The following is a 22,110-nucleotide window of genomic DNA, read 5'->3' as shown; positions in this document are numbered from 1 at the left end:
GCTTGAAAGTTCACAATTCCATACACCTCTATTAGATGTCTAATAATTTAACCAAGCCAGGCTGCAAAAGTCCACAATTCCTCACACCTATAGGTTATAATTTTTAAAAGCAGCCATTTCCCATGTCTATGCATTAAACACATTGTCCTTGTACTGCAACTCCAAGTTACCTCATCATATATTCTCATTTCTAAATATACAATGGCCATATACTGTATATTCATAAAACATGGATCCTTTGACATAAAGAATAGAGACATAAATCAACCCAAAAGTTCATATAATATAAAAATACGTACCAAAACGATCAAATCAACACCACTTAAACTTAAATGCCTTAAAAAGTCACGTCAGTATCACTTAACATAACAATCATCCAATAGGCTACTCTATTAAATATTCAAAAATGCTAAATAAAATCAATTCCCTTCAAAACGTCACAAACCTACAGTATGTGCACAAGAAAAGGTTCTGGACATGATAAATGAACATCTGCAGTTTGTTCATTCAACATGGTCCAGAAAATCCACTCATGTGAAACACAAATTATTTATTATCTACCTTTCAATTTCATTTTATTCTCTGTTCCCCCCACTCTCACTTACATACACAAGTGTCTGTGAGTGAGAGTATATTTCCAACATAGCAAAAATAGCAGATCATATATTGAGATTTTAACTTGCTCACTGGTAAGTTTGAAAAACACTGATCCAGCAGGATAAGATCTTAGTATTTTTTACATTGCTTACTATTAACTAGTACCTACATTTGAAAACTGTGACTGGGACAATGTAACTGGGTTGTTTCAAATTCCTATTCTAATTCTAATTCCTTCACCCTACTATGACATAAAATGGGTGTCACATGGATCCCAACCGCAAACGGTTTTGGTGGAGTGACAATGGTCTGATTTGAATCTCTATAGCTACCCTACACTACAGGTTTAAGCCCAGTCCTTTGAAATACAGCCTGGTCAAAAGACCACGGCTGCCGGTTGATTAGACATAGCCACAGGTGAGACCCCCCTCAAGGTGCCAGTTTTTGCTTTTGTTTTGTAGGAAAAAAATGCTGCTTGACAAATTATAGGCCTACACAAATATTTTGAATGTTTTAGCTTCACAAGAAAGATTTTGATATTGCTTAATAAAGGCTTGAATCCGTGGCACACACATCCTTTGTGAGGTTGATCAATTGTATCAATCATCTTTTCAAAAATAAAATACATTTGAAGTACATCTCAGCTGCCACAAAGCCCACAAGTAAGCATTCACACTGTAGTAGACCACTGGTGATGCATTCAGCTGTCGCATAACATTACAATTTGTTTTTTATATTGTTACTATACCTATGTTACTATTGGGTGTGCTAAATAACATACTAAATTCTTACGAAAAACAAACGAGAAGGTAATTGTTTTCAAGATGGCGTCCACAATGGCTGCCGGGAGCCAATGATGGCCATTATTTAAATGTACCATAATGCCTGGTTTCATTGCAAACCGACAACTAGGGGACGAGCCAAATTAGTTTGCGATGGTTTTTGAAAATTAACCTTATGACCATATCTAACCGCATGCCAAAAAGTAGTTACCGCAAGTGCATAATTGTTATGATTTTTTAATGTGATGGCTGCTGGGAGCTAAAATGCCTATACTGTAAACTGGGATTAATGTAAAAAATAACAATTATGCACTTGGTAGCCTCGATACCCAGGCTTTCATTTCGTCTGCGCGAAAAAAGAAATGCACTTGGTAACTGCTCCTTGAATTTTGGCATGCTGTTAGGTATGGTCATAAAGTTTTCAAAAACCATCAACAAAAGACAGACGCTGGACTACAGGCAGAGTATATATAAGACTACAGGACCCATAAGTCAATTGGGTCTCCGGCGCAGTCGCAGTTTCGGATCTCATCGTATGACACCGATTTTGTTGTCTTAACCTAGTTACTTGCTGTGCTTATCTCTATGGGAGCCAAACAAATATATGTTGCAATTATGTAGCTACAGTGTCTCGGTTGGTTAGGCACTGTAACACCACTTTGATTCGTTTTGATCGCATGGCTGCTATAGCCAGATGCTACCTAACAAGCTAGTGGAGCTTTGTTGTGATGTGTCTTTTCTCATTGCTGTGGATGGATAGCAAGCTAACTAGCTCGAATTCGAAACTATATGCTATTAGTACAAATGCTATGCTAGCATCCTGAGGAAGAAACTCACTACCACCTTGCTCAGCCCAAGTTTTGAGTTGGAAAATACACGTATCGTTTACATTTCTCTCCTTATGCTATTTCGGGTTTTAAGTGCTCCGCTAAGAAGATGTGGCAAAGTGTCGGGCTCACAGTGCTGGTCATTGTGGCCACAATTGTGTGTGCGTTACTCTTCATGCTTTTTGGTAAGTTTCAAACAATCTAGCTTGTTTATTTATCTTGTTGCTAACTGATTTATACAATGCTAGTAAATCATATGTACGTTGGTTGAACTGGAACCACTTGACATAACATTGTTGTGAATTTTCGATCTTGTGATTTATGTAACAGACAGAATTATGTAAGTAACAAGCTGTTACAAAGAAGGGATACTAGTGGAAGAATGGGGTTTCCATATATATATATATATATATATATATATATATATATATATATAGTATACACACACTGGGGAAAATAAGCCAATTTGACTTGATTCCCAGTCTTCCTGTTATCAAGAAAAGAAGCCAAGTTAGAACTTAGAATACGAAATTTGTTTTGAGCACAGTCAGCAAGTCCTTTAAGTTAATTTGTACAAGTCTCGTCAAGAATATGACACGGTGTGTTGAATGGCTTTGCATAACTGGATTCTATTTCAGAAGATTTTCTATTTTTACCATGTGAAGGGGGAAGGGAGAGTAACTGCATGGACAAGACATTACAGCTCCCTTCACCTTCTTCAGCATATCTGCAATTGACCTTCTAGACATGGCTTTGTGCAATTTCTAAATATTTGTCCATTGTTTTTAGTACATTATTCATGTCATGTTATTTTCGTAAATGTGACCCATGCTTTAATTGATATACTACTTAGTATCTCAATTCTACTGATTTAGTATCTCAATTCTCAAATAACTAACTATATAACTGTACAGCTCCTTCTCAAAAAATTAGAATATTGTGTAAAAGTTCATTTTCTTCCGTAATATAATTCAAAAAGTGAAACTTTCATATATTCTCAATTCATTTTGTTTTAATCTTGATGATTATGACATACAGCTCATGAAAATCAAAAAGTCCTATCTAAAAAATATTCGAATATTTTACGAGACCACTTAAAAAATGATTTTTAATCGATTTGGCACCTGCCCACAGTGCCAAAACTACTAGTAATTGGTGTACTGACTTAGCCTGATTATCAGACTGTAGCTTTCTTGAGACTGAGTCCACTCAGAGAGTGGGCGGGGTCTTTGGGCTGGATCCAGGCTAGTACTGACTGGTATTACTGTGCTTAACTGACCAGCCAACTGGCCTGACCTGAACCCCACAGAGAATCTAGGTTGTATTGTCAAGAGGAAGGTGTGCGACATACTACAAATGAACTTACAGCTGTTATCAAAGCAAACCTGGGCTTCCATAACACCAACAGTGACAAAGGCTCACCTCCATGCCATGCCTCATTGATGAAATCATTTGTTCAAAAGTAGACCAGAACAAGTATTTACTGCATTTAAACAACATTTATCGATTCAAATAAAAAACTTTTTTTTTAGTGGTCTCGTAAAATTTTGATAGGATTTTTTGATTTTCATGAGCTGTATGCCATAATCATCAAGATTAAAAAAAAAAAAAAGGTTCACTTTATGTGCAAAGAATATATGAAACTTTAACTTTTTGAATTATATTACGGAAGAAAAGTAACTTTTACACAAGATTAATTTTTTTTGAGAAGGAGCTTGTAACACATAACTGTGTTACAAGTTTGGGAGTAGATTTTTCAAAATTGTTATTCTGACCCTTCCTTCAGGTTGGTATGTAGTTTGGCAGCTTTTCCTGTCCAAGTTCAAGTTCCTGCGCGAGCTACTGGGAGATGCCGGTTCTCCGCAGGTTGAAACTCAGCCGTCCGAAACAAAGAGTGAACGTTCTGCCAGCGCTGCTGTCCGCAACCGTCCCAAGACTGCACGCCAAAGACTTGTTGCCCCGGAAAGCACTACATAGACCCCATCCCAAACGGTCTACTGTTTACCATCACTCTTTTTACCTGCTACACATGAAACCTCTGTTTCACGATGACCGCTTATATTACGTGTCCTGTCTGATCATCTGAACTATTTACCCATCCATGCCTTCTCTGCACTGCCCAAGGACCTTGGTATCAGTCAGTACTCAGCCCTCCTAGTCCTCACCAGGACACTTTAAACTGACCGGGCAGCTCCTCTGGATTAAAGGGATAAATAGAAATCCAAGTGACTGGCCATTTCTATGTAGCAACTGCTCAGTCTGTACATGTAGCCTCCTAGTTGTATGTGGACCTAGGATTTCATTAGCATCCAGCAGCTGTTGCTGCATCACAAGACACACAACTGACACGTTTATATCATAATTGTATGTGTACACTTTATATAATTTGATCTTAAAGGACCACTTTTCAACCTATCTCATATAATTGGTCTTCACTTATGTTCATGATAAAATATCACAATTCTTTTCCTACTCGGTCTGTCTCATAGGAGGGCTGTGGGCAGTTCAGAAACCCGTCCACCAGTGACATCATCGTTATGCAGATTTGTTTTTAATTTGTTTTTTAATATATTTAGAATACATTATCGCAACTTTTCAGGAATAGAAAGCCTTCAGTTTCTATTAGCTTGGATTCCCCATCTGGTGGATGGATTTCTAAACTGCCCACAGCCCTCTTATGAGACAGACCAGGCAGAAAAAAATGGTGGAATATGAACATCAATGAGGACCAATTATATGAAGATAGGTTGAAAAGTGGTGAAGTGGTCATTTGATCGTTGTTTTAGTTCAAGGAAAGCTTATTTTGACAGGTGTAGAGTTTATCTAGACCATTATACAAAAAAAACCTAAACACACACACACACTGAAAAAAGCTATTTGCAATATTGCATAACTGACAACTTAAGGTAATCAATGTAATTTTCTTTGGGGAAAATATTCTAGTAAGTGCAATGAAAAAGCTAAATGTTTTTTGCTTAGATTTTTATTGTTTGTACACTGTGTTAGTAATTACCAGAGCCATAGAGTAAGACAGAGTTATGACATTGAGGGGGCAGAAAACGTAGCACTCGAGCGCTGTTCATACAGCCTTTGAATTTGATTTGTTTTGATTGTTTTCAACGAGGGCGGCGCAAATATCAGCAATTTTTTGCATGTGTGCAACATGACAACTGTTTTAAAGTATTGTACAGTGACAACTAAAGTCTCTGTAATGTTTATGTTGTACTATTACAAAAAAAACGATCTAAAATAAAGGGATTTAAGATCATTAAAGCTGGGCTGTTGCCTGAGTCCAGTGCATACTGCCAACTTCCGGTCCAGGACATTGTCGCTCTTCGCCAATAGAAGTCTATGTAGAAGAGCCGCCATTGGACTGGCCCCATGAAGTGAACAGAGTTGTCGTAACTCTGTCTTACTTGGTAACTCTGTCTTACTTGGCTCTGGTAATTACTTACCATGCAATAGTGTCACAACCAATAGATATTGCCAAAGCCTTCCAGAAAAAACTAACTACCAGGGCTACATTCCAATAGCGTTGAAATCCTTTATCTTGCAGCTTCTTCTAGACACTCTCAAAAAATATTTTGAATTGCCAAGACCTCTGGTAATGTTAAAGTGCAGTGTTAACTGCCTACCGTGGGTGGCTAATGAGGCTTGATACTGCAGGGGTGTGAAACCCTGCAGTTGTGATGTCGTCCTGTGTCTGTACCAGTGCCTGTCTAGAATAGATAGCATCCACTGTTACTACATGGCCTATGATTCCTTTGTATTGCCAACAATAAATTGGTTTCCATTACAGAGCTGTACCAGGCTGACCAGAGCTTAGTTCTTTGTCACTTTATTCCCCAACAGGTGAACAAAACATATTTGTTTTGCATTATATTACTGGTAGAAATATTTTAGCACTCAAGCATTTCAAGTGAACAAATACTGTTGTGTCGTCATAACTGTCTTTGGTGAGAGAAAAGGTCTGTAGGCAATGTAATGGTTGTGTGTAGTAGTTTTAAAGTGTTTAGTATTTCCTGCAATTTACCTTCATAATAAATATATTTAATACAAAAATACGAAGATGTTTTCATAAATTAGCTTTGTTACACTGGTATGAAATAAGTGGTATTGTAATAAGGAATGATGGGTTTCATTTTAACGGTTCCATAAGAGTCAAAATGAAATTCCATGTTTTTTTCCTAACTTTAGGTGGGGATGAAGAAGTGTGACCCAATTGATAACAATGCCCCACCTGCTGTCTCTGAGTCATGTCGTCTTGGGAATAAAACTACACATTTGATGTGCTATGACACACATAGTAGCCTTGCCGAGCCATGAGGCCCATAGGGCAGGAGCCTATCTCCTGTTTCTGTAGCGTGAGGCAGCTTGATGTACAAGTACACCCCCTGGACATGACGCTAGTATGTCGCAGGGACTTACCCCCAATCCAACCCTTGATGCTGAGTGTCAAGCAGGGAGGCACTGGGTCCCATTTTTAGAGTCTTTGGTATGACCCGGCTGGGGATTGAACCCCAACCTCCCAGTCTCATGGCGGACACTCTAACCACAAGGCCACTGAGCTGGTGACACACATGCCCATGGCATATATGTGTGATTGAAAAGAATAACACTTTCTGCCTGCTCAACCTGTTGAGTTTATAGACGTTGATCACTTAAAGCCCTATATATACTTTGCCCCAGAGGTCTCTATACTAGCCCCCCTTTCCCTATATACCAGCTAGTGGTTATAATTCTTTTCTGGAACAGGGCCCATTTGAAAGAAAGAAAAGTGGCTACCAATCTGACAACTTAACACAGCAGTGTTGTTTTTGATGTGGTAGCCTTTGTACTGTATGTAAACACAGCAAGTTTTTATTAGAAAACATTGCTTAGCAGTATAAATCATGATGTTTCTTACAATTCAACAGGACCGCTCTATTTAAAAAGGTTTCTATTACTTATGGTAAAGCTTGTATGCTTTTGGGAGGAACGGCATTGCGTATGACTCACAGGTTGTGTGAGTGTCCTCCAATTCTTTAGATTGTGCGACTTGTATTTGTAGACAGTCTGGATCATTGGACTGGTCCCTAGCTTCTCTCATTAGTCGGTATAATCAAGCATACATTACTACTTTTGTTGTGCAAAAGTCTCAATAAACTGAGGGCTATCAATGTTAGCCTCATTGCCAGCTGGCAGAATTAGACTGAGGCACCTGCCACTCAGTTTGTCTCATTTTGAGTTTTCCGTCAATGGAGAGGGATCTGTTCACTGTTCAGAGAGTTACCATGCAGTTTATGCGGTACATGCGGTAGTGGTACTATGGTACTGTACTATGACATAGTACCGCATGCGGTACTTTTTTCTTCTCCTGAGGTGTTCTAGGGTCAAGGGTGAGGCCTCACTAACCGGAGGTCATCTGAAGTAGCCCTAGAACCACTACATTACCACTAATGAAGAGTTCTTCTATTTGACCACTAGATGGCACCAGTGTACTAAAGCTGATTAGAAGGGCTAGGAACAGAGACGAAATGTTTTTATAATCGTCATGGGGGCCCGCCCGCCCAGCCTAAAAAACAGTTGTTGTTGTTTTTTTTCGTTTCACACTAAACCCAAGCGTTTAGGTTCTAAACACTTATCTTATATTATGGGCATATAGTTCCTGTCAGTCATTCAATTCATTTGAGACCCATGACCCATGTCAGTCAACAATAATGTGGGAAGTGGGAACACAACCTGACATAAATAAAAAAGGGTCATATGTATTGCTTAATCGTCGAGATGACGTCGCATGTCGCTGAATGATCTCGCCTCTCGATTCAGCTAGTTGTCACAATGACAACAGCAACAGCAGCCAGTCAGAATAAAAACAGTTAATGTGCCACAAGACTAATGTGACCCTTTTTTATTTCTGTCAGGTTGTGTAGTGACACATTTTGGGAGAGGAAAGTTATTCCAATACATTATTAAAATACAATATGATAATCGACTGTGCCTTTACTAAATATGTGTCCCGTAGATCTGGTGCAACATGAATATGGTTTTTCAAAATAGCATACAAATTTCACACAATTTCCAACTTTGAACCAATTCGGTAGAATGGCCCATATAGGCTACATCTTTTATGATGTAATTATCAGACAAAACAAACATTACATTCTCTTTATTGTCAATGGCATTTAATGTAGGGACAAAATTACGTAAATTTCCCTTCATTGTCAATGGCGTTTTTAATGTTTCACTTAGTTTGTTTTGTTGTGATAATCCTCCCTACTATAGAGTGTGCTGACCATATAAGGAGTTCCTCCCTGTCCCCAGTTAACCCCTGGGGTCAAAAACCTTAGGTTTAGTTTTTGGCTAGGTGGCCCAGCCTTCATCCAATCAGGATAGAGAGGGGCCTTCCGCCAATCATGATCGAGTGGGGGCAGGCCTTGGTGTGCGTGCTGTTGGCCTGTTGCGTGTCCCCCCACTGTAGTGCACATCTTGTTCCCGGGGCAGACCGGGGGGTTTTCTAAATCACCCAAATCACTGAATGCTCCTTTAAGGAAAAACAAACCTATATATATAGGAGGGGCTAGCGCAAATGTGATGAGGTCAGTCAGTCAGAATCATGAATAACCCCTAGTTTGACATGCACATGCTACTTAAAGCATAATTCAAATTAGACATTTTTGCCTTACTTTTTCAATGTTTTCAATGGTAGGCCTACCTCGACGTTCAACCCCTGAATTTACCATGATCCAAAATGTATATAATAATCAATTTTTAATTTGTTATTTGGATGACCCTAAGGATCATAAATAACCTTGAATGATTACTATTGCAATTTATTTTCGGTCACACCTCTTTTTAGCTTACATTGACTGGCCTTTACTAGGATTCAATTTCTCACCAATTCTCTGTTGAAGCCATTTGACTTGTTGCAGTCACAAGGGACACACAGTCGGAGCAGGGACTTGAACCTGTGGCCTCCTGATTCCCAGGCAGGCTCTTTACTCAGTGAGCTTGCTGTGTACAGAGATGCCAATAGATAATGATAGAAGAGCCAGCCAGAGGCTTGTTTCCATTGTGGTTCATAAACATTCAAACGTCTAGATAAACAACAGCACAACAAACAATAGACAAATCTCCTGTTATTTTTTGTTATTTTAGTCTTCCTTTGCCTTTGAGTAACAACAGGTTGTGGGTTCAAACCCCACTCAAGTCTTTACTTCGGTGAGAATTGGCAGGTACCAATGACGCAGTGGGCTAGTCCTACGGGACACCACAGGATACTGTGACGGTTCAAACCATGTGTACATGTACTGAAAAAAGTCACACTGTGTGAACTGAGTGGTGTAAGGTCTTATATAGACTGATCAGCTGTGGTCTGACGTAATGAAATCACACCCGTGTGAACTGGGTGACCATAGCAACCGTGCTCATTTTTTGAGCACAGACAGACAGACTAACAAAGCCAGATGTAGGAGTGGTTTACACCACTCAAAAATAACCCATCAATGTGTGTGTGTGTGTGTGTATGTGTGTGTGTGTGTGTGTGTGTGTGTGTGTGTGTGTGTGTGTGTGTGTGTGTGTGTGTGTGTGTGTGTGTGTGTGTGTGTGTGTGTGTGTGTGTGTGTGTGTGTACCCTAAACTGAATTATAGAAAGTTTGAAGAGTTTCCAGGTGAAAGTGCTTTTTTGACATCCCAAAATCTGCTATTGACCCCCATTATACATTTCTCAAATTTGAAAGCACTATATTTCTAAAACTATGAAACATTTCAAAGATTCCTTTTCAGGCATGTCTACCGTAAGATGAACCTAAATAGGTTTGAATGGGGTTTCTAGGTGCAAGTATGTAGGACTAGTAGGCATGCCAAAGTTTGTGCTATTGCCATTGAGAATGCATTGGGCGTTTAGGTTAAATAACTCAGAAACTAAAAAACATTGCAAAGTAAAAGGTTCCAGCATGTGTCTCCACAGTAAGATGAATTTTAAAAAGTGTGAATGGAGTTTCTAGGTGAAAGTAATTTCTTTGACTTCAAGGTCCTTTTCTTTACCAACTGCACCATCACTACCTTAGCCTGACACAGAGAGATTTCCGGGTGCTTTTATCTTCTTCTTTCTTCAAAGTAAAGTTTCAGAGTAAAGACCACAATGTCTGGATCATGTGGACAGCCACACATAGAGCTACCAGGCTTTCTGATTTCTGTCATGGTTTCTCCTCTGTATTATCTGATTAACATCCATGATAACACTTAAAGCACTGAAGACATAGAACAACTTAAAACTTAAAATCACAGAGAGCTCAGTGGCACCCTTGTTAAGACAACATCCATGTGAGTCAGAGCTTGAGAGTTCAAATCCATCTGAGTTCCTCCTACTTTCACTCTGCAGCATGTTTTGGAGAATAACATCCAGAAGAACACTGGAAAGAGATGGAAAGCTGAGGAGATTCTCAGAGAGCATGGTGCCACTCTGTGATAAGCTGCTGACGAAAATGACTCCGAGACGATGGGCTATATAGCCCATCGTCTCGGAGTCATTTTCGTCTTTTTTTCAAATCCTCAAAAATGATGCAAACCGGCATGCTATAGTATGCCGTCTGAGGCCATGGGCTGAACTTGAACCCATGACCTGTGGCTCACATAGACAGCAGCTTATCACAGAGTGGCACCATGCTCTCTGAGAATCTCCTCAGCTTTGAGACCATGGGCTATAGCCCATCATCTCGGAGTGATTTTCGTCTTTTTTTTCAAATCCTCAAAAATGATGGAAAACGGCATGCTATAGTATGCCGTCCGATATGGGCTATAGCCCATGGTCATAAATGATGAAAAATTAGGATTTGAAAAAAAGACGAAAATGACTCCGAGACGATGGGCTATAGCCCATGGTCTCGGAGTGATTTTCGTCTTTTTTTCAAATCCTCAAAAATGATGGAAAACGGCATGCTATAGTATGCCGTCCGATATGGGCTATAGCCCATGGTCATAAATGATGAAAAACGAGGATTTGAAAAAAAGACGAAAATGACTCCGAGACGATGGGCTATAGCCCATGGTCTCGGAGTGATTTTCGTCTTTTTTTCAAATCCTCAAAAATGATGCAAAACGGCATGCTATATATAGTATGCCGTTCGAGACCATGGGCTATAGCCCATCGTCTCGGAGTGATTTTCGTCTTTTTTTTCAAATCCTCAAAAATGATGGAAAACGGCATGCTATAGTATGCCGTCCGATATGGGCTATAGCCCATGGTCATAAATTATGAAAAACGAGGATTTGAAAAAAAGACGAAAATGACTCCGAGACCATGGGCATGGTCTCGGAGTGATTTTCGTCTTTTTTTCAAATCCTCAAAAAACCTTGAAGGTTTATAGGTCTATAGGTCCTTCTCAGCTCAATCAACAGGACCAGAACACACCTGGGCTGGCTGCCAGGATCACATCCACCAATGGGGAGGCTGTCTGTGTCCTGTCATGGTTTCTCCTCTGTATTATCTGATTAACATCCAAGATAACACTTAAAAGCACTAAAGACACATTTGATGCACAGCACCATTCAAATGCCCTGTACATGATCCCAAGGCCCCATTTGAAAAGTAACACCAAGAAGAACAACTTACAACCTACAAATCACTGAGAGCTCAGTGGCACCCTTGTTAAGATGACGTCCATGTGAGCCAGAGGTTGTGAGTTCAAATCCAGCTGAGTTCCTCCTACTTTCACTCTGCAGCATGTTTTGGAGAATAACATCCAGAAGAGAACTGGAAAGCTGAGGAGATTCTCAGAGAGCATGGTGGCACTCTGTGATAAGCTGCTCTCTATGTGAGCCACAGGTCGTGGGTTCAAGTTCAGCCCATGGCCTCAGACGGCATGCTATAGTATGCCGTCCGATATGGGCTATAGCCCATGGTCATAAATGATGAAAAACGAGGATTTGAAAAAAAGACGAAAATGACTCCGAGATGATGGGCTATAGCCCATGGTCTCGGAGTGATTTTCGTCTTTTTTTCAAATCCTCAAAAATGATGGAAAACGGCATGCTATAGTATGCCGTCCGATATGGGCTATAGCCCATGGTCATAAATGATGAAAAACGAGGATTTGAAAAAAAGACGAAAATGACTCCGAGACGATGGGCTATAGCCCATGGTCTCGGAGTGATTTTCGTCTTTTTTTCGAATCCTCAAAAATGATGGAAAACGGCATGCTATAGTATGCCGTCCGATATGGGCTATAGCCCATGGTCATAAATGATGAAAAACGAGGATTTGAAAAAAAGACGAAAATGACTCCGAGATGATGGGCTATAGCCCATGGTCTCGGAGTGATTTTCGTCTTTTTTTCAAATCCTCAAAAATGATGGAAAACGGCATGCTATAGTATGCCGTCCGATATGGGCTATAGCCCATGGTCATAAATGATGAAAAACGAGGATTTGAAAAAAAGACGAAAATGACTCCGAGACGATGGGCTATAGCCCATGGTCTCGGAGTGATTTTCGTCTTTTTTTCAAATCCTCAAAAATGATGGAAAACGGCATGCTATAGTATGCCGTCCTATATGGGCTATAGCCCATGGTCATAAATGATGAAAAATGAGGATTTGAAAAAAAGACGAAAATGACTCCGAGACGATGGGCTATAGCCCATGGTCTCGGAGTGATTTTCGTCTTTTTTTCAAATCCTCAAAAATGATGCAAAACGGCATGCTATAATATGCCGTTCGAGACCATGGGCTATAGCCCATCGTCTCGGAGTGATTTTCGTCTTTTTTTCAAATCCTCAAAAATGATGGAAAACGGCATGCTATAGTATGCCGTCCGATATGGGCTATAGCCCATGGTCATAAATTATGAAAAACGAGGATTTGAAAAAAAGACGAAAATAGGTCCGAGACGATGGGCTATAGCCCATGGTCTCGGAGTGATTTTCGTCTTTTTTTCGAATCCTCAAAAATGATGGAAAACGGCATGCTATAGTATGCCGTCCTATATGGGCTATAGCCCATGGTCATAAATTATGAAAAACGAGGATTTGAAAAAAAGACGAAAATGACTCCGAGACGATGGGCTATAGCCCATGGTCTCGGAGTGATTTTCGTCTTTTTTTCAAATCCTCAAAAATGATGGAAAACGGCATGCTATAGTATGCCGTCCGATATGGGCTATAGCCCATGGTCATAAATGATGAAAAACGAGGATTTGAAAAAAAGACGAAAATGACTCCGAGACGATGGGCTATAGCCCATGGTCTCGGAGTGATTTTCGTCTTTTTTTCAAATCCTCAAAAATGATGGAAAACGGCATGCTATAGTATGCCGTCCGATATGGGCTATAGCCCATGGTCATAAATGATGAAAAACGAGGATTTGAAAAAAAGACGAAAATGACTCCGAGACGATGGGCTATAGCCCATGGTCTCGGAGTGATTTTCGTCTTTTTTTCAAATCCTCAAAAATGATGGAAAACGGCATGCTATAGTATGCCGTCCTATATGGGCTATAGCCCATGGTCATAAATGATGAAAAACGAGGATTTGAAAAAAAGACGAAAATGACTCCGAGACGATGGGCTATAGCCCATGGTCTCGGAGTGATTTTCGTCTTTTTTTCAAATCCTCAAAAATGATGGAAAACGGCATGCTATAGTATGCCGTCCGATATGGGCTATAGCCCATGGTCATAAATGATGAAAAACGAGGATTTGAAAAAAAGACGAAAATGACTCCGAGACGATGGGCTATAGCCCATGGTCTCGGAGTGATTTTCGTCTTTTTTTCAAATCCTCAAAAATGATGGAAAACGGCATGCTATAGTATGCCGTCCGATATGGGCTATAGCCCATGGTCATAAATGATGAAAAACAAGGATTTGAAAAAAAGACGAAAATGACTCCGAGACCATGGGCTATAGCCCATGGTCTCGGAGTGATTTTCGTCTTTTTTTCAAATCCTCAAAAAGCCTTGAAGGTTTATAGGTCTATAGGTCCTTCTCAGCTCAATCAACAGGACCAGAACACACCTGGGCTGGCTGCCAGGATCACATCCACCAATGGGGAGGCTGTCTGTGTCCTGTCATGGTTTCTCCTCTGTATTATCTGATTAACATCCAAGATAACACTTAAAAGCACTAAAGACACCTTTGATGCACAGCACCATTCAAATGCTCTGTACATGATCCCAAGGCCCCATTTGAAAAGTAACACCAAGAAGAACAACTTACAACCTACAAATCACTGAGAGCTCAGTGGCACCCTTGTTAAGATGACGTCCATGTGAGCCAGAGGTTGTGAGTTCAAATCCAGCTGAGTTCCTCCTACTTTCACTCTGCAGCATGTTTTGGAGAATAACATCCAGAAGAGAACTGGAAAGCTGAGGAGATTCTCAGAGAGCATGGTGGCACTCTGTGATAAGCTGCTGTCTATGTGGGCCACAGGTCGTGGGTTCAAGTTCAGCCCATGGCCTCAGACGGCATGCTATAGTATGCCGTCCGATATGGGCTATAGCCCATGGTCATAAATGATGAAAAACGAGGATTTGAAAAAAAGACGAAAATGACTCCGAGACGATGGGCTATAGCCCATGGTCTCGGAGTGATTTTCGTCTTTTTTTCGAATCCTCAAAAATGATGGAAAACGGCATGCTATAGTATGCCGTCCTATATGGGCTATAGCCCATGGTCATAAATGATGAAAAACGAGGATTTGAAAAAAATACGAAAATGACTCCGAGACGATGGGCTATAGCCCATGGTCTCGGAGTGATTTTCGTCTTTTTTTCGAATCCTCAAAAATGATGGAAAACGGCATGCTATAGTATGCCGTCCTATATGGGCTATAGCCCATGGTCATAAATGATGAAAAATTAGGATTTGAAATAAAGACGAAAATGACTCAGAGACGATGGGCTATAGCCCATGGTCTCGGAGTGATTTTCGTCTTTTTTTCAAATCCTCAAAAATGATGCAAAACGGCATGCTATAGTATGCCGTTCGAGACCATGGGCTATAGCCCATCGTCTCGGAGTGATTTTCGTCTTTTTTTCAAATCCTCAAAAATGATGGAAAACGGCATGCTATAGTATGCCGTCCTATATGGGCTATAGCCCATGGTCATAAATGATGAAAAACGAGGATTTGAAAAAAAGACGAAAATTACTCCGAGACGATGGGCTATAGCCCATGGTCTCGGAGTGATTTTCGTCTTTTTTTCAAATCCTCAAAAATGATGGAAAACGGCATGCTATAGTATGCCGTCCGATATGGGCTATAGCCCATGGTCATAAATGATGAAAAACGAGGATTTGAAAAAAAGACGAAAATGACTCCGAGACCGTCTCGGAGTGATTTTCGTCTTTTTTTCAAATCCTCAAAAAGCCTTGAAGGTTTATAGGTCTATAGGTCCTTCTCAGCTCAATCAACAGGACCAGAACACACCTGGGCTGGCTGCCAGGATCACATCCACCAATGGGGAGGCTGTCTGTGTCCTGTCATGGTTTCTCCTCTGTATTATCTGATTAACATCCAAGATAACACTTAAAAGCACTAAAGACACCTTTGATGCACAGCACCATTCAAATGCTCTGTACATGATCCCAAGGCCCCATTTGAAAAGTAACACCAAGAAGAACAACTTACAACCTACAAATCACTGAGAGCTCAGTGGCACCCTTGTTAAGATGACGTCCATGTGAGCCAGAGGTTGTGAGTTCAAATCCAGCTGAGTTCCTCCTACTTTCACTCTGCAGCATGTTTTGGAGAATAACATCCAGAAGAGAACTGGAAAGCTGAGGAGATTCTCAGAGAGCATGGTGGCACTCTGTGATAAGCTGCTGTCTATGTGGGCCACAGGTCGTGGGTTCAAGTTCAGCCCATGGCCTCAGACGGCATGCTATAGTATGCCGTCCGATATGGGCTATAGCCCATGGTCATAAATGATGAAAAACGAGGATTTGAAAAAAAGACGAAAATGACTCCGAGATGATGGGCTATAGCCCATGGTCTCGGAGTGATTTTCGTCTTTTTTTCAAATCCTCAAAAATGATGGAAAACGGCATGCTATAGTATGCCGTCCGATATGGGCTATAGCCCATGGTCATAAATGATGAAAAACGAGGATTTGAAAAAAAGACGAAAATGACTCCGAGACGATGGGCTATAGCCCATGGTCTCGGAGTGATTTTCGTCTTTTTTTCGAATCCTCAAAAATGATGGAAAACGGCATGCTATAGTATGCCGTCCGATATGGGCTATAGCCCATGGTCATAAATGATGAAAAACGAGGATTTGAAAAAAAGACGAAAATGACTCCGAGATGATGGGCTATAGCCCATGGTCTCGGAGTGATTTTCGTCTTTTTTTCAAATCCTCAAAAATGATGGAAAACGGCATGCTATAGTATGCCGTCCGATATGGGCTATAGCCCATGGTCATAAATGATGAAAAACGAGGATTTGAAAAAAAGACGAAAATGACTCCGAGACGATGGGCTATAGCCCATGGTCTCGGAGTGATTTTCGTCTTTTTTTCAAATCCTCAAAAATGATGGAAAACGGCATGCTATAGTATGCCGTCCTATATGGGCTATAGCCCATGGTCATAAATGATGAAAAATGAGGATTTGAAAAAAAGACGAAAATGACTCCGAGACGATGGGCTATAGCCCATGGTCTCGGAGTGATTTTCGTCTTTTTTTCAAATCCTCAAAAATGATGCAAAACGGCATGCTATAATATGCCGTTCGAGACCATGGGCTATAGCCCATCGTCTCGGAGTGATTTTCGTCTTTTTTTCAAATCCTCAAAAATGATGGAAAACGGCATGCTATAGTATGCCGTCCGATATGGGCTATAGCCCATGGTCATAAATTATGAAAAACGAGGATTTGAAAAAAAGACGAAAATAGGTCCGAGACGATGGGCTATAGCCCATGGTCTCGGAGTGATTTTCGTCTTTTTTTCGAATCCTCAAAAATGATGGAAAACGGCATGCTATAGTATGCCGTCCTATATGGGCTATAGCCCATGGTCATAAATTATGAAAAACGAGGATTTGAAAAAAAGACGAAAATGACTCCGAGACGATGGGCTATAGCCCATGGTCTCGGAGTGATTTTCGTCTTTTTTTCAAATCCTCAAAAATGATGGAAAACGGCATGCTATAGTATGCCGTCCGATATGGGCTATAGCCCATGGTCATAAATGATGAAAAACGAGGATTTGAAAAAAAGACGAAAATGACTCCGAGACGATGGGCTATAGCCCATGGTCTCGGAGTGATTTTCGTCTTTTTTTCAAATCCTCAAAAATGATGGAAAACGGCATGCTATAGTATGCCGTCCGATATGGGCTATAGCCCATGGTCATAAATGATGAAAAACGAGGATTTGAAAAAAAGACGAAAATGACTCCGAGACGATGGGCTATAGCCCATGGTCTCGGAGTGATTTTCGTCTTTTTTTCAAATCCTCAAAAATGATGGAAAACGGCATGCTATAGTATGCCGTCCTATATGGGCTATAGCCCATGGTCATAAATGATGAAAAACGAGGATTTGAAAAAAAGACGAAAATGACTCCGAGACGATGGGCTATAGCCCATGGTCTCGGAGTGATTTTCGTCTTTTTTTCAAATCCTCAAAAATGATGGAAAACGGCATGCTATAGTATGCCGTCCGATATGGGCTATAGCCCATGGTCATAAATGATGAAAAACGAGGATTTGAAAAAAAGACGAAAATGACTCCGAGACGATGGGCTATAGCCCATGGTCTCGGAGTGATTTTCGTCTTTTTTTCAAATCCTCAAAAATGATGGAAAACGGCATGCTATAGTATGCCGTCCGATATGGGCTATAGCCCATGGTCATAAATGATGAAAAACAAGGATTTGAAAAAAAGACGAAAATGACTCCGAGACCATGGGCTATAGCCCATGGTCTCGGAGTGATTTTCGTCTTTTTTTCAAATCCTCAAAAAGCCTTGAAGGTTTATAGGTCTATAGGTCCTTCTCAGCTCAATCAACAGGACCAGAACACACCTGGGCTGGCTGCCAGGATCACATCCACCAATGGGGAGGCTGTCTGTGTCCTGTCATGGTTTCTCCTCTGTATTATCTGATTAACATCCAAGATAACACTTAAAAGCACTAAAGACACCTTTGATGCACAGCACCATTCAAATGCTCTGTACATGATCCCAAGGCCCCATTTGAAAAGTAACACCAAGAAGAACAACTTACAACCTACAAATCACTGAGAGCTCAGTGGCACCCTTGTTAAGATGACGTCCATGTGAGCCAGAGGTTGTGAGTTCAAATCCAGCTGAGTTCCTCCTACTTTCACTCTGCAGCATGTTTTGGAGAATAACATCCAGAAGAGAACTGGAAAGCTGAGGAGATTCTCAGAGAGCATGGTGGCACTCTGTGATAAGCTGCTGTCTATGTGGGCCACAGGTCGTGGGTTCAAGTTCAGCCCATGGCCTCAGACGGCATGCTATAGTATGCCGTCCGATATGGGCTATAGCCCATGGTCATAAATGATGAAAAACGAGGATTTGAAAAAAAGACGAAAATGACTCCGAGACGATGGGCTATAGCCCATGGTCTCGGAGTGATTTTCGTCTTTTTTTCGAATCCTCAAAAATGATGGAAAACGGCATGCTATAGTATGCCGTCCTATATGGGCTATAGCCCATGGTCATAAATGATGAAAAACGAGGATTTGAAAAAAATACGAAAATGACTCCGAGACGATGGGCTATAGCCCATGGTCTCGGAGTGATTTTCGTCTTTTTTTCGAATCCTCAAAAATGATGGAAAACGGCATGCTATAGTATGCCGTCCTATATGGGCTATAGCCCATGGTCATAAATGATGAAAAATTAGGATTTGAAATAAAGACGAAAATGACTCAGAGACGATGGGCTATAGCCCATGGTCTCGGAGTGATTTTCGTCTTTTTTTCAAATCCTCAAAAATGATGCAAAACGGCATGCTATAGTATGCCGTTCGAGACCATGGGCTATAGCCCATCGTCTCGGAGTGATTTTCGTCTTTTTTTCAAATCCTCAAAAATGATGGAAAACGGCATGCTATAGTATGCCGTCCTATATGGGCTATAGCCCATGGTCATAAATGATGAAAAACGAGGATTTGAAAAAAAGACGAAAATTACTCCGAGACGATGGGCTATAGCCCATGGTCTCGGAGTGATTTTCGTCTTTTTTTCAAATCCTCAAAAATGATGGAAAACGGCATGCTATAGTATGCCGTCCGATATGGGCTATAGCCCATGGTCATAAATGATGAAAAACGAGGATTTGAAAAAAAGACGAAAATGACTCCGAGACCGTCTCGGAGTGATTTTCGTCTTTTTTTCAAATCCTCAAAAAGCCTTGAAGGTTTATAGGTCTATAGGTCCTTCTCAGCTCAATCAACAGGACCAGAACACACCTGGGCTGGCTGCCAGGATCACATCCACCAATGGGGAGGCTGTCTGTGTCCTGTCATGGTTTCTCCTCTGTATTATCTGATTAACATCCAAGATAACACTTAAAAGCACTAAAGACACCTTTGATGCACAGCACCATTCAAATGCTCTGTACATGATCCCAAGGCCCCATTTGAAAAGTAACACCAAGAAGAACAACTTACAACCTACAAATCACTGAGAGCTCAGTGGCACCCTTGTTAAGATGACGTCCATGTGGGCCAGAGGTTGTGAGTTCAAATCCAGCTGAGTTCCTCCTACTTTCACTCTGCAGCATGTTTTGGAGAATAACATCCAGAAGAGAACTGGAAAGCTGAGGAGATTCTCAGAGAGCATGGTGGCACTCTGTGATAAGCTGCTGTCTATGTGGGCCACAGGTCGTGGGTTCAAGTTCAGCCCATGGCCTCAGACGGCATGCTATAGTATGCCGTCCGATATGGGCTATAGCCCATGGTCATAAATGATGAAAAACGAGGATTTGAAAAAAAGACGAAAATGACTCCGAGACGATGGGCTATAGCCCATGGTCTCGGAGTGATTTTCGTCTTTTTTTCAAATCCTCAAAAATGATGGAAAACGGCATGCTATAGTATGCCGTCCGATATGGGCTATAGCCCATGGTCATAAATGATGAAAAACGAGGATTTGAAAAAAAGACGAAAATGACTCCGAGACGATGGGCTATAGCCCATGGTCTCGGAGTGATTTTCGTCTTTTTTTCAAATCCTCAAAAATGATGCAAAACGCCGGCATGCTATAGTATGCCGTCCGATATGGGCTATAGCCCATGGTCATAAATTATGAAAAACGTGGATTTGAAAAAAAGACGAAAATGACTCCGAGACGATGGGCTATAGCCCATGGTCTCGGAGTGATTTTCGTCTTTTTTTCAAATCCTCAAAAATGATGCAAAACGGCATGCTATATATAGTATGCCGTTCGAGACCATGGGCTATAGCCCATCGTCTCGGAGTGATTTTCGTCTTTTTTTTCAAATCCTCAAAAATGATGGAAAATGGCATGCTATAGTATGCCGTCCGATATGGGCTATAGCCCATGGTCATAAATTATGAAAAACGAGGATTTGAAAAAAAGACGAAAATGACTCCGAGACCATGGGCATGGTCTCGGAGTGATTTTCGTCTTTTTTTCAAATCCTCAAAAAACCTTGAAGGTTTATAGGTCTATAGGTCCTTCTCAGCTCAATCAACAGGACCAGAACACACCTGGGCTGGCTGCCAGGATCACATCCACCAATGGGGAGGCTGTCTGTGTCCTGTCATGGTTTCTCCTCTGTATTATCTGATTAACATCCAAGATAACACTTAAAAGCACTAAAGACACATTTGATGCACAGCACCATTCAAATGCCCTGTACATGATCCCAAGGCCCCATTTGAAAAGTAACACCAAGAAGAACAACTTACAACCTACAAATCACTGAGAGCTCAGTGGCACCCTTGTTAAGATGACGTCCATGTGAGCCAGAGGTTGTGAGTTCAAATCCAGCTGAGTTCCTCCTACTTTCACTCTGCAGCATGTTTTGGAGAATAACATCCAGAAGAGAACTGGAAAGCTGAGGAGATTCTCAGAGAGCATGGTGGCACTCTGTGATAAGCTGCTCTCTATGTGAGCCACAGGTCGTGGGTTCAAGTTCAGCCCATGGCCTCAGACGGCATGCTATAGTATGCCGTCCGATATGGGCTATAGCCCATGGTCATAAATGATGAAAAACGAGGATTTGAAAAAAAGACGAAAATGACTCCGAGATGATGGGCTATAGCCCATGGTCTCGGAGTGATTTTCGTCTTTTTTTCAAATCCTCAAAAATGATGGAAAACGGCATGCTATAGTATGCCGTCCGATATGGGCTATAGCCCATGGTCATAAATGATGAAAAACGAGGATTTGAAAAAAAGACGAAAATGACTCCGAGACGATGGGCTATAGCCCATGGTCTCGGAGTGATTTTCGTCTTTTTTTCGAATCCTCAAAAATGATGGAAAACGGCATGCTATAGTATGCCGTCCGATATGGGCTATAGCCCATGGTCATAAATGATGAAAAACGAGGATTTGAAAAAAAGACGAAAATGACTCCGAGATGATGGGCTATAGCCCATGGTCTCGGAGTGATTTTCGTCTTTTTTTCAAATCCTCAAAAATGATGGAAAACGGCATGCTATAGTATGCCGTCCGATATGGGCTATAGCCCATGGTCATAAATGATGAAAAACGAGGATTTGAAAAAAAGACGAAAATGACTCCGAGACGATGGGCTATAGCCCATGGTCTCGGAGTGATTTTCGTCTTTTTTTCAAATCCTCAAAAATGATGGAAAACGGCATGCTATAGTATGCCGTCCTATATGGGCTATAGCCCATGGTCATAAATGATGAAAAATGAGGATTTGAAAAAAAGTCGAAAATGACTCCGAGACGATGGGCTATAGC

At 41.0% G+C, this 22,110-nt stretch overlaps 1 protein-coding gene across 1 annotated transcript; it reads left to right on the top strand.

Moving 5' to 3' along the window:
* Positions 1-1,893: 1,893 nt before the first annotated feature.
* smim13 (small integral membrane protein 13) lies at positions 1,894-6,261 on the top strand. The gene is made up of 2 exons (XM_079522866.1): positions 1,894-2,391; positions 3,993-6,261. Exons 1-2 carry the CDS (start codon positions 2,316-2,318, stop codon positions 4,181-4,183), a joined length of 267 nt encoding a protein of 88 aa, XP_079378992.1. The 5' UTR covers positions 1,894-2,315; the 3' UTR covers positions 4,184-6,261.
* Positions 6,262-22,110: the final 15,849 nt, after the last annotated feature.

The sequence above is a fragment of the Electrona antarctica genome, assembly GCF_951216825.1.
Source record: "Electrona antarctica genome assembly, chromosome: 15".
NCBI lineage: Eukaryota > Metazoa > Chordata > Actinopteri > Myctophiformes > Myctophidae > Electrona > Electrona antarctica.
The sequence above is the reverse complement of the archived record's forward strand: the minus strand, read 5'-3'. Positions and strand labels throughout refer to the sequence as shown.

Bases quoted from the DNA above. Each gene is read 5' to 3' on its own strand.
- smim13 (XM_079522866.1), top strand. From the start codon at position 2,316: ATGTGGCAAAGTGTCGGGCTCACAGTGCTGGTCATTGTGGCCACAATT. The intron at 2,392-3,992 runs GTAAGTTTCAAA...CCCTTCCTTCAG, and splicing joins GTTACTCTTCATGCTTTTTG to GTTGGTATGTAGTTTGGCAG.